This window comes from Lentinula edodes (genome assembly GCF_021015755.1).
Source record: "Lentinula edodes strain Le(Bin) 0899 ss11 chromosome Unknown C8R40scaffold_23, whole genome shotgun sequence".
Classification (NCBI taxonomy): Eukaryota; Fungi; Basidiomycota; class Agaricomycetes; order Agaricales; family Omphalotaceae; genus Lentinula; species Lentinula edodes.
Window position 1 is genome coordinate 455,223 of NW_025764329.1, and position 11,933 is coordinate 467,155.

At 47.7% G+C, this 11,933-nt stretch overlaps 3 protein-coding genes across 3 annotated transcripts; all 3 read left to right on the forward strand.

Moving 5' to 3' along the window:
- Nucleotides 1-227: 227 nt before the first annotated feature.
- On the forward strand, nt 228-1,757 carry C8R40DRAFT_1048369 (uncharacterized protein; the record flags this gene model as incomplete). Its single annotated transcript, XM_046224496.1, has 3 exons — nt 228-345; nt 404-641; nt 683-1,757. 3 exons carry the CDS (start codon nt 228-230, stop codon nt 1,755-1,757), a joined length of 1,431 nt encoding a protein of 476 aa, XP_046085151.1.
- Nucleotides 1,758-4,863: 3,106 nt separating this feature from the next.
- On the forward strand, nt 4,864-7,127 carry C8R40DRAFT_347866 (uncharacterized protein). Its single transcript, XM_046234793.1, has 2 exons — nt 4,864-5,932; nt 5,987-7,127. Exons 1-2 carry the CDS (start codon nt 5,206-5,208, stop codon nt 7,018-7,020), a joined length of 1,761 nt encoding a protein of 586 aa, XP_046085152.1. The 5' UTR covers nt 4,864-5,205; the 3' UTR covers nt 7,021-7,127.
- A 1,232-nt stretch (nt 7,128-8,359) lies between these two features.
- Nucleotides 8,360-8,587, forward strand: C8R40DRAFT_1048413 (uncharacterized protein; the record flags this gene model as incomplete). The annotated part of the gene is made up of 1 exon (XM_046224502.1): nt 8,360-8,587. A coding segment is annotated over one exon (228 nt), but the record flags the coding sequence as incomplete, so codon positions are not given.
- Nucleotides 8,588-11,933: the final 3,346 nt, after the last annotated feature.

An 11,933-nucleotide genomic window follows, 5' to 3' on the forward strand; every position in this document is an offset into this window, starting at 1 on the left:
GCACTGCTAACAGCGAAGCCACCCACGACTCTGATTCTGACAACGAACTCGAAGACCTTGACGAATTAGAAATTCGTTCTTCGACTTCAAGTACGAAAAGACGTCGGCTCTCGTCCTCAGAAAGCAGTGGTAGTGACTCTGCTGCAGAATTATATTATTGGGACTATTCTCGACAGTGTACACCTCCACCAAAACGGGAAAGCAGCTGGACACGGCGAACACGGATAATGGATACTTCCTCACTGGCACTCAAGGGTACACAGACTACCTCAAAATCCACCTGTGATTATGAGGATTGGGAAGATTTGAAAGACCTTTTTAGTAAAGCTGTTGAGCAATATGAAGGTTTGTTGATTATACGCTGTGAAGTTTTAGTTTTTATCAACTCAGATCTTCCCTACAGGCAATGATGCTTCCGATGCCCTTCCTCTCATCCGTGGCGTCATTCACGAATGCCATCGATTTCTACTGTTTTACCAGGATCCCTCCGTCTTGTTCTCCATCCCACACAACATTCCTGGACATTCTCCAGAAGCACTGACGCCGCCTGACGAACGTCAACCTCGTGATTGGACTGTCGAACGTTCTACTGAGCCAATAGACAAGGCATTTCCTAACTGGTTAGTCAAGCCCTTATCTCTGTTCATCTGTCAAGCTCATGTGTCGTGCTCAATCGCCACAGTAAATGCGTGGAACCTCCTACCGCGTTCCATGCTATATTTGGCACTGCACTGTTTCTGTTCGGAAACCTTGTCGCTCAAGATCCCTCAGTTGCTCTCGAGGGTGAACCTGATTCACCCTCTCAGTACTGGCTCGCTGCACTTGATGTATTTGAGACAGGCGAAAATCTTCCTACGCGGACAAGTGGTAGGAGTGCAAATCTGCCAGAAGATTGGCGGATGGCCATCGTCTGGGGTCGCACCCTGGTTTGCCTTGCTGATGACACTATCGTTAGGTCACGGAAGGCTATTGATACACCTCCGGAAGCTTCCCTGATTCCCAAACCGCCGGTTGGACCGTTTTTCGCTGATGAACCCAACTGGCCTGCGCAATCTCCCTTTTCTATTATTGTCCAACGCAGGCCTCCTGTCACTCGACGAATGTCCCTAATAACATCTACTCCCAACGACATACTCAAGCTCGCTATGGATCAATTTTCTCGAGGTATCTTTCATATGCCTCATCCGTCACATGCCGTTCCGCCCTCGGGAAAACCACTATCGTCAGGTGCTGCGCCTGCTTTAGATTCATTTTCACGAGCAAAGGAACTCTTCACAATTGGGTCCGAGGCGTTGCTTGTTGCAGAAAAACTCGAAAATCCTTCCGAGCGGAAGTATTGGGCATCGTGGTCTGACTCTGTTTTCAACCAAATGAAAATGGAAGCCGATGTCGATGCTTGGCGAGGCCCGATCAACCGAGCCCGAGGTCAGTGTTGTTTGATCGTTGGGACAGCGCAAGCAGAGGAATTTGAAGAAGCTCTCGAAAATGGTGACGAGAGTGTGCTACGGTCCGAGGATGCAGACGAAGCTAGAGAAGCCCTTATGGATGCTATCTCGTTTCTAGAGAAAGCCAAATCCGCTGCCACTTCCACGGATATGGACCAGGATGATGATGAACTACAGCACTTTCTTGAAGAGGCCCTTCTAACGCTGGCCAATCTGACCCTCGACGAAAAAAAGCGGGAGGATTTGTACCTCCGTGCACAAAAGGAAAGTGGCGGCGCAATCGATCTCAGCGACGAGATGGACGAGTCTTAATGTACACTGGAATTTCATCTTTTTATCTACTATTTTGGGCTTCCGCTTCTTGTTTTCCTTGAACTTTGGCTCGTGCTCTATTGACTATCTGCTTAGCTCCATTCATCCCTACATGTATCTACTACCATCCACATCCTTGCATTGTTTGCGATTTGTAAAACCACACTCATATCACCTGCATACCCTGCCAGCATAATTTAATCATCCTATCTTATCCTGCACTTGGACTAGAATATCAAATGTTCTCGAACTCGAGTGTAATTGATGAATGAACGATGCTTCCCATTCCCATTGTGCTCCGGGTCATAGGTCGAATTAAAATGCGAATAACAAAGTTCACCACCTTATGGTGTGGTGTTACGGTACAGTACCCTGAGTCCAACGGTTCTCATAAATCCAAAGACTTAGGACGGACCCAGGTTGTAGGACTGAAATTGAGATAGAATACACTAATTAGACAACTCTGCCACGTAGTCCTTCTGATATTTTTGGATGGTAGGCCTATCCTTCCGGAATCGGAATGTAGGACACTTCGTGAAGATAAAGATAAGTACTTCAAGTCATAAATGATGAACATGCAACAGTAGGTGGGCTGATGTATCTGAAAGTTCCCTTCTTTCCCATGACGAATGCTGGGTATAAAGCGATATAAATAGGTACTTTTCGTACGGGACCAAAACCACCGTGATAGCAGGACATGAGGTACGACGGCTCTGAGAGTTTGGGAACTTGGGACCCAGTGCTGGACCAATGACTGCCATCTTATCACTATAAGGTTCCGAAAGGGATACAAGTTCCTTTGCGCATGGTTGATCTCCGGTATGTATTTGATGGAGTAGCAGTACTACCACAGAGGGCATGCTCTTTGGCACCCAAGAAATATCACCTTGAAACTCACTTTAAGGGCACCTAGAAATCGGAAATGTGCTTCCAGAGTGGAAAGGGACCTTTGTTGTACAATGGAAAGCACTTTGAACAACATCCCCTTCGAGGTCCACCTCAAATCCGACAAAAATTCCTTTGAGATTTGACTTACCCCGAATCCCAGGTGAGCTTCATGGCAATATGATAGCATCCGATTTTCAGGTGCCACGGGGAATGCTCCCAGTGTAGTTAAGCTTTAGCCTGTATTTGGAATGGTACACACAACAATGTGAAGATCAAGAATGATGCTTGAGGGTGGTCTGGAAACCGGGCTCACCTGCTGGATCCTCATACGTGACAGAGCATTCATGTACACAAGGTGATCCCAAAGAAAGATACGTTCGCCTTCCAAAAGAATGATTATTGCGTCGCTTGGATATTATTAGTACTGCGGTAAAAAAAACAACAAAAATCTCGTCATCGATTGTACCCGATCTAGCGAGTTCTTCCACACAAAAAACCTTGTCTTTAATATAGATGATGAAGGCACCTAAAACGAGGGCTCTTCTAAAGTCGCTCGCGGAAGATGAAGAACCATTCATCGAATACAAGCTTTTACTAGCAGGAGTCATACACGGTGTTTGTTGTAAGGTGACTTTTGAAATTTGCGTCAGGAATGACCAGTAAATCATGTCGTTAGCCTTGCGTTATTGCTATCTTTTTGAATGAGCGGAATGATTGTCAATAGAACTATAAGTAGACCCGCGGAACCGGGCCTGCCAGAAGGTTTACGACGATTAGCGACGATTCTAGCATGAGCAGGCGGAAGAATGAAGATTATGGTTCCTTTGAGATGTGCCTGAAGACCTGCGGATTTCAGTTCTCCAGAGCTCAATATGACGGAGAGAAGGACCTTAATCAGGAGGAATCCAGATATGGGCACTGTCCAGTTCTTGCAAAGAAATAAACACTTCGTGAGTAATCACACACGCGCACATGATCTACGCGGCTTGCACTTGTACTCAATGGCAATCATCTTTTTGAAAACCTCAATCTCTAAACTTTTGGTATCAAACATCAAGGATAGCACTGCAGATATATTCAGTAACAGTGCTGCGCATAACGGATATCATTGGGAACTCGGTGATGTTCTGATGTTCGAGATTCAGCCTGAGCTGGCATGCGAGCTCGCCGATATCATCGACATCTTCTGATGGTGCGTGTCAATGCTTATATTTCATGAAAGTATCTGACTTGGATAATGGAGCTGGCCTTATTCAGGCTCCGCTGGTATTTTCATATTCCTGAACATACTCATGTCACTCTCATATTCGTTTGAGAGCCTGAGTTCCATAGTACTCACTTCCCTGAACACGAGTTGAGCGCGTACCCAAATGTTCTCGTTTGCTTAGCTCGAATTCGACAAGATGCATATACGAGGCCCATTTATGCATTTGTCGTGGCGTCTGATTATCTTACTCAGTTATCTCTCTTCGCAGATTACATGGCACCGGAATTTGATCCTAGCGTCCGTATTGTACATAGTAGAAATGAACTGGGCTGGGAAGAAGTAAGTCTTACCGATGTTTTTGAAGCCGAGGCTGACATCGCCTGTCCCTTATGAAGGTGTTTCATTTCCTAGCTACCGAACAACTAGCAAGCTCTATCAGGCTCTATCAAATCAAAACCAGGTTGATCGATACATATGCCATAGTGCTACGCCTTTGGGGTGTTTGTCGGGCTTTCAGTGCAGCAATCGGTACCAAAAGACAGCGATTGAACTGTTATCATGACCTATATCTGCCTTGTAAGTTGTAACAGCTTGTTTCACTGTTTACCGGAGGATCAGCGGTGTCGTCGATCCTTCCTAAACATCTCGGTCCCTACATGAACTTGTTGAAATCGTCCTCGGTCATTTCAAACATGCTGTGTTGTAAGGTATCTCCCGACCGCTGTGATGATTTCTCGTCATTCAGTGTTGAGAGTTACATACGGAGGCTTTTGAATGGCGGTAAGACCGGGAAGGGTCCATCACCATTGCTCGTTCTCAGCTGGTAAGCTTATGGCGGGAGGCCGGGACGTGCTTCGATGACAAGAGGGTGGCACGTCACGAAACAATTGTAGGTCACCAGGTGAGTCCTACTAGTATGCTGTCCTATGAGTCGTAATTTAATATGCAAAAGTTCAAACTCGCTAATTGTTCTTCCAGAACAAAAGATTACATACTGGTCTAAGCCTAGATAGCTCTTTCTGCAAGAATCCCCAAGAACTCGAGTGGCTCTGTATCCCTCTTCCGAGGGCTATAACAAGCTGCTGAAGGGTTGGAGGACAACGGAAGAGAGTCGGAATTACGTCGTCGACGGACGGAAAAGTGGGTGATCTGTCAATCTAAGATTGCCCTTGCATTGCCACGTGTATTATGATTGTATCGAATAGGGTCGGTTCGATCTCGTTGATCGCACACACGATTGGAAATTCAGTCCACGGTTCTAACAAAACTCTTTTTTCTCCCGTTCGCCCTGTTTATCCGACCATCGTCGATTGAACAGCAAAGCTCAGCAAGACTGGAAGCCAGGTCGAGAATATGAACGTTGCTGCACTGTTACAAGATTCACCTTCGGATGATAGACGGAGGAATAATACGAGCGGGAACAGTAACAGCAGCAACAGTGGTAACAACCACAGTACTATCCAGCAGCAGAGCACACATTCACGGATGTCAGAGTCAGCGTCGCAGAATGGGAGCAATCCTGGATTAGGTGGTTGGCGGAGAATAGAGGATGGGGTCAGTGGAAGTGGAACGAACTCACCAGGATTGACAAAGAATAGCTCCTTACCGATGCAACAGATGGCACAAGGAGCTGCACATGGACATGGATTGGCAACGACAATGAGGCAGCCTACACTTGCATCAGCTTCTTCTACTTCACCAGTTCTTTCACGGTTAAATACACACCGTCGAACCTTATCCCATCCCACGCCTCCACAACAACCTTCACCTTCACCTTCGCTACCGCCCGCGTCCACCCCCACAGTCGGGTCTCGGGGCGGTGTATATGGACCGGCAACGGGACGCCCCGTCTCTGGCGCACTCGGGCCGGATGCACGTGGCGAACAGGCTCGAATGGCTGATTCTGCTCTTGCTCTTCCTCGTCGCGAATCGTATCGAGAAATGGACAGAGAAAGAGACCGAGAAAAAGAGCAGCCGAGAATCTTGAATATCATGGATTGGCAGGGGGAGAGAGACAGACCCAAGAGCGGGGAAGAACGCGATAGACCACCCGTGTCCAGAAGACCTTTGGTTGGGGGAGGTAAGTTGGAACTTTTTTCACGAGCAAGGCTTTTTTTTTTACTGCACCCATTAGGACTTGAAGACTTGGCATCGAGCACTCTGCCGCCACCCAAGAGCCACTCCCACTCTCCCATCATGCGTGCAACGAGCAGTAGACGCTCAAGTAGCTCAGGCGGTCCCTTTGTCGATGAATCAGTTCAAGAAAACGATGCTGAACATATCAGACTACCTGTTCGACGACACGGTAGCAGTAGACCGGGATCTGCCCCAACTGAGACGATCAAGCCACATCATTTATCCGGACCGCCGCCTCCGCGCACTGGAGATTTTTCTTACCATGCTAATTTTCAACCTCCATCTCATCCTCATCACTTTGTACCTGCTGGAGGTCCTGTTTCTGCTTCAATTCCTGCACCTGCTCCAGGGCCTGGCACACTTTCTCTTGTCCCTCCTCAACATCAACAATCTCATCAGCAACACCAGCTAGCTCAGGCTCAGGCTCAGCAGCAGCAAATTCACGTCAACGCTCAGGGGCCGGCTCCCATACATACTGGAACTTCTCCTACTGGTTCTAGCACAGGTGTCATGGAACCTAGAGGAGGAATCATACTCAATCTCAATGGTCCGGTGCCAAACGGACCTCCGCAGAAGCAGTTTCAAAACCAGTTTCATACGCAGTTTTTGCCCGGGCTACAGCTAGCACAGTCCGCGCAACCACCTCTTTCGCAACCAATAGAACGGGAGCGTGGACATGACAGGGACAGAGAACGAGACAGAGAGAAAGAATGGGAACGAGACGAACGGGACATGCGCGAGCGAGAACTAGAAAGAGAGATGTACTCCCATCATCGTTATCCATCGCAACCTCATCATCTGCCCAGCAATCACACTTCCAGGCGAGGATCACCTATTCCTGCACACAACACCGGTGTCTCAGCGCCGGATCGCGAGCGCGACAGAGAAAGGCAAAGATATGTTCCTCCACCACCACCTCCATCAGCTCCCATGGCCTCATCTTCCCGTCGTTATAACACCTCTAGTGTCCCGCCTCCATCTGCATCCATGGGCAACTTTAGTAGTAGGGAAAAGGAGTTGCGAGACTTTTGATCGAGAACGAGAAACGCGTGAACGTGAACGCGAGCGGGACTTTCGTGAGAGAGAGCGGGAGCAGCAGCAGCAACGGAACAGGGAAAGAGATGGAGGTTATCGGATTATTGGTAGTGGAATGAGCCTTGGTCCTGGACCGGCTTCTGGCCCAGAACCACCACCTCCATCGCAACCTCATTCTCGCGGAGATCCTCGCGAAAGGGAGATGTTCCACTACCGCGAACGTGAACGTGTGGAGCGGGAGAGAGAACGTGATAGGATGGATAGAATCGATAGGGAAAGAGATCGAGAGCTGTATAATCGGGATCGTGAACGAGATCGGGATAGAGAACGAGACCGTGAACGGGATAGGGAACGGGAACGGGAACGAATGAATATGTCCCTTGCTATGAACGAAAGGGAAAGAGAGAGGGATCTGTTGCGAGAACGAGAACGCGAACGTACAAGACTTGCTGTTATCGGCGACATGGCTTCGTCCTCGTCGACTTCTGCTCCTCCGCCTCCTGGTTTACCCATTCTGATGGATGTCGATGGCCAAATGTATGGAAATGACCCGTTTATGCCTGTCAGGATGGCAGATCATCATGGACATGGATATCCGAGTTTCCCGAATCACGACCCGCGTGCCATGGGGCAGATGGGACCAGTGGGACAGCTAGGCCCAATGGCTCCAAATGGTCCAATGGGTATGCCTCCTAACATGAACATGAGCATGGCTGCAGGTGGGAGTGTAACTATGGGCATGGGCATGGAGCCGGTAGTGGGACTGGGCCCCACAAGCAATACAGCTATGGTTCCAATCCCAGATGGACTTGAGGAACCTCCCGAACGAGAAGTGAAGAGCCGAGTCAAGATTGACCTGGGAACGTACGTCTGGCCAAAAACACCATTCCCATTCTCTTTCGCAGAGTCCAAGTGGCAGGCATTTCCCGATCGCAGTAATAAGGAGAACGAGGTCGATCAGAAAGGAGAGACGAAGGGCAGTGGAGGTGGTGTATATAAAATGGTTGTGGACGGAGAGGTTATCAGCAAACGAGATGAGGACAAGCGTGAGCCAACGATTGTCACTAATGGTGGTAACTCAGTTGCTAACACTTCTTCAACCACCGCGTTAAATGTCACGGACCTTCCCAATGCCGACAAGCATATACTTGACAGCGAAACCCTCGTAACTATCGTTATTCCAAATGCCTTCATCCCTCTTGAAAAACCCAAGCCGGGTTCACGGAATAAGTACAGAGTCTGGGGAGGCGGGCTTCCTCCTCGGAACGGAAGCAACGAACTCTTTGGCGGAACTCGTCATGGAAGAGAGCGGGAGAGTAACCCAGAATATGAACAGATGCGCGCCGGATATCAGGAAAAGGTTGCTGCCAATCCGTCTCACACTTCTAATTCAATTCCTTCCTCTCACAAGAAACGACCTCCACGTCGTCGAAGGATCTACACTGACGATTCCGATATCTTTGTTTGTGCTTTGCACGCAGGCTGGATATCGTGGTCTAGCGCAAAGAAGGCTAGGGAAGAAGGGAAGGATTTGAAAGTGCGCCTGAGGATCATTCGGTGTTTGGGCGTTCGAGAGGACGTGGGAGCTAGTGTCAGAAATGAGGCTCCTTTCCAGGTGACTGGTAACGCTTTCCCTGGTCCAGGAAGGAACGCAAATGATCCGAACGGTCCTTGGGTACAGGGTCAGCGCTCTGCTCCGCCTACGATGAATGGATTTAGCGCCAGTTCTTCCGGAACCGGAACCGATTCAAGTTTGAGTGCGGCCGCGGGGTTCATAGGAGGTAGACGGGGAAGGGAGGAAGTTGTCGTTCGGTTCATTGGTGGTATGGGAGAGAAATATTTTGGTGGGGATATCAAGCGAACTAAGGCGAAGAGTGAACCTGCACAAGCACAAGTCAAAACGATGGAGAAAGAGTTGGAGAAGCTGAAAGAAAAGGAGAAGAAAGTCGAGGAAGAGAAAGAGGAAGGAGAATTGAAAGAAGAGGGTGAGCTAGATCAGGATCCGCTTCCTGAGCCGGATGTCGCGAACAGTGTTTCACTAATTGTGGAAGAGGAAGAGGAGGAGGAAGAAGTACCTGATGGCGGACCGGAAGACGATGGTCGCAGTTTATTGAGTGCTAGTTGGGGAATTGGGCACGATGGAAGTGGTATTGAAGTGATTGACGTTGAATTCGTCCCAGTCAGTTCGTTTAATTTTGGTTTTGCGTAACCATCGCTCATGCTTTACCTTCCTACAGCGCGACGTCTCATTACGCTCTGGCCTTCGTAATCGATCCCAACGACTCTTTGAATACGCCGAACGACGAGCAAAGATGTTTGCCCGTGACGACGCCAAGACCAAGAAAAAAGTACCTTACATTACTACCAGCCTCGCTGGCCGCAAGAGACCTAGAGGCGCCTTTGAATCAAGCCATCCTATTCATATGCCCCGATGGGGTTTCGGTTCGGCCTCTAGACCACATCCTAATGCAGTCGCTTTGGACACCATACTCGAAGAGGACAGCGCAGCTTTTGCAGGCAGAACAATGTCTTTCGGTCTCTCGAACGAGGAGTCGAGTAAAGAAAGGAAAATATCAGAACAGAGAACATTGGTCTTCGGGAAGGGTGCTGAAATTTGGTATGTCGACTCAGTAAACACATCTCATTTCAATACTCATCGAGATCCATTCTCGTATAGGTTCAAGTATAGCCCCGACTCTCTTCGAGCCGTGTTCACTCCCAACGACGATGATCTTGTCGAACGCCCAATGAAGCGTAAAAGGCTCGATACCAATGAACCTCCTTCATCAAAACCACATCCACCCTTACTCATAAAATGGGACGATTCGGATCGTTGCTGTATCCTCAGACCCGAGCCCGCGGATGTTACGTCCTTATACGCATTGTTTGTCACCCAGCAATCTGTAGCTAATGACTATCTCCATTATCATCTTCCCGACTCTATCCCAAGCATACCTCCTTCGTCTTCGTCGGACGTTCTTATGAAGGACATCCATACTAAACCGGAGTCTTCTCAGCTGACTGCCATCAGCGCTTCTTCTGTGTCTCCCGTTCGTGAGCTTATAGCAGATGATTGGATGGTGGAACCTTACTGTGTCCATACGAAAGAGGAGCATGTATGGCTGTTGCAATCAGAAGTTTTGGAGTTTATAGCCTCAGGAATTATGATTAACAAAACGCGGACGTTGCCTGTAACGAAATGGAAATTTATCTTAGAATCTGACTAGTATCATTTTTTGGACTGATCTTTGTACATCTGTACTGATCATTGCTGAATATCAATTCCTGTTTCAGATACAGGGTGAAAGAGAGAAGGTTACTAGAAACTGCCATGAAAGCTCGTAAACTGGACGGCAAGTACCTGATGCTATTTTCCGGTTGCACAGCCGATCTATACAGTAAAAAGACTTTGCCGGGGTAATCCATTATAAAGGACAAACATTTAAGGAGAGGCACATACCCCACTCATTGGGGCAGATGCCCTCTCGCTGGGGCGAGAACAAGGTAGAGCGAGCAGGACATGGCATTAAAATGTACATCTATGATTCAACCACCAATGCCAGTATTTTGATATAAGTTTTATCCGAGAAGTTTTGGAGCAACAGCATTTGGAACTTTATCATGAGAGTACAATTTTGGGATTGCTGAAGCAGTAGATGGATGATTTGGTCATCATGCTGAGGTATGAAGATAGCCAAAGTGGTAGTGCTCCAATGTCACATCTCCAGCTTGAACAGGTACATGCTAAAGATTAAACAGTCTCATAAGAGTTTTGCAGCAATTCATGGTTATGGTGAAAACCTCTACCAGTACTTTACATTACAAGTTCCCCTCATAGCCCCTCATTCCCCAGGTAGGGGAGTACATGAATCCTCCCATTGGACTACTTGGGACTTGGGCATGCCCCATGGATGCATATCTCCATTGTGGGGCTTCCATGATAGATCCAGAGAACCCAGGATCCACAGGTGGAGGTTTGTTAACCATTGATTGACATCCCTTTGGGGTTCTTACCTCATTTCCCACATCATTGGGAGGTTCATCCTCTTGAGGTTGTCTAGGGATCAAAGGTAGTTGACCAGCTACTACTGTGATAGTGGCTGAGCTGGTTGGTTATTCTGATCTTTGAGCTAGTATCATGTTTCCATGAGATGAAGTACTCTTTTGTTTGTTCAATTCAGTTTTCAAACTAAAAGGTCATTCTGTTGAAATTGCTGACATTTTGTCATGACAAGTTTGTTCACTAACAGGAGAGCTTGGTATAATGTAAGACCTGGGTCAGAATAAGTCTTGGTAGTAGTAGTAGTAGGTAGTTGGGATTTATGGTATAGCATGCTAGGAGCAGGCTGGAGCTCGAAGGAAGCTATGGTGACTGTGACCAAGGACTGGAGTAACCTACATCTGCAAAACCTGTATTTTTGGCTAAGGGTCTGAAAGCAGTTGAGAGCAGACTGCTCATAGTGCTTTCAGTACTGGGATCTGCTGGGATCTGCTCTCAGCCCTTAGCCAAATATCCATGTTTTGCAGATGTAATACAGGTGTGAGAGTAGTTCATAAGACCTGGAGGACAGGCAATGTAGAGAGATGTAGACTCAAGAACCACAATAACATTACCTAGACTCAAGGAAGACAAGGGCTAGGAGCAGAGAACAACATAACATAGTGCTGAAGTGTTGTAATGGGAGGTAGGTATATATAATAAAGCCTAGGATGTTAAGGAAACCTGGGAGGTGGTCCCTCAAATGTTGCAATGAGGCTGGAGACAACTAATTTGAAACCTAGGCACAATGAGGGGATGATGATAGCACAACAACAAGGCACAAGAAACAAGCACAAAGCACAGATAAGGGAAATAATGATCTCAAACAGTGTCATGAAGTATGCAGCCCCTATTATTTGCCTTTTCTCAC

Bases quoted from the DNA above. Each gene is read 5' to 3' on its own strand.
- C8R40DRAFT_347866 (XM_046234793.1), top strand. From the start codon at position 5,206: ATGAACGTTGCTGCACTGTTACAAGATTCACCTTCGGATGATAGACGG. The intron at 5,933-5,986 runs GTAAGTTGGAAC...TGCACCCATTAG, and splicing joins AAGACCTTTGGTTGGGGGAG to GACTTGAAGACTTGGCATCG.